Genomic DNA, 549 nt, shown 5'->3' on the forward strand with positions numbered 1-549 from the left:
AAAAGAGGTTGTATTTCAGAATATTTCCAATACTCTAACGGCTCCTTCTTTATCTTTAAAGGGTTGGTATTATTTATATCATTAAGATAAAGAAATGGTTGAAGAAGAATGGTATGAAAGTACTAGAATGGTTCCGAAACACACCGAAAAAGAAAACGTAGAAAAAGTTTACTCACATACTCACCCTTTTATAAGATATTTTATCCGACAAGAGTTTCGGTAAATCGAAAATCATTTGAAAAGAATAAAATGGATGAAATTTGTAATATATTAAAGGAATACACAGAAACACCAAGTGATAATATAATTGATTTATTCAAAGAATACACTGCTAACCCAAAAGATAAAACGGAAGTTCACGCTAAACTCCAAGAGCCGGACTATTCTAAGCTAATGGCATTTGATGCTAACGGTTTGTACGCTTCCGCCATGTCGGATTTAGATAGCGAATATCCGAGAGCGGAAAGTGGTAGACCATTTCGACAAGAAGAAAATAAAGAATTTGTTAAGCTCTTTAATGAGCAGAAATTAAGACCTAGAACTGCTATT

General features: G+C 33.2%; 1 protein-coding gene across 1 annotated transcript in view; it reads left to right on the top strand.

Moving 5' to 3' along the window:
* Positions 1 to 249: 249 nt before the first annotated feature.
* The window catches only part of LOTGIDRAFT_155113 (hypothetical protein), a gene marked incomplete at both ends in the record, with an annotated part of 1216 nt that continues 916 nt past the window's right edge, over positions 250 to 549 (top strand). Inside the window, one exon of the mRNA XM_009065616.1 lies at positions 250 to 469. Coding sequence (XP_009063864.1) covers positions 250 to 469 — 220 coding nt within the window. The remainder of the gene's footprint in view (positions 470 to 549) is intronic.

This window comes from Lottia gigantea (assembly GCF_000327385.1).
Source record: "Lottia gigantea unplaced genomic scaffold LOTGIsca_7, whole genome shotgun sequence".
Lineage (NCBI taxonomy): Eukaryota > Metazoa > Mollusca > Gastropoda > Lottiidae > Lottia > Lottia gigantea.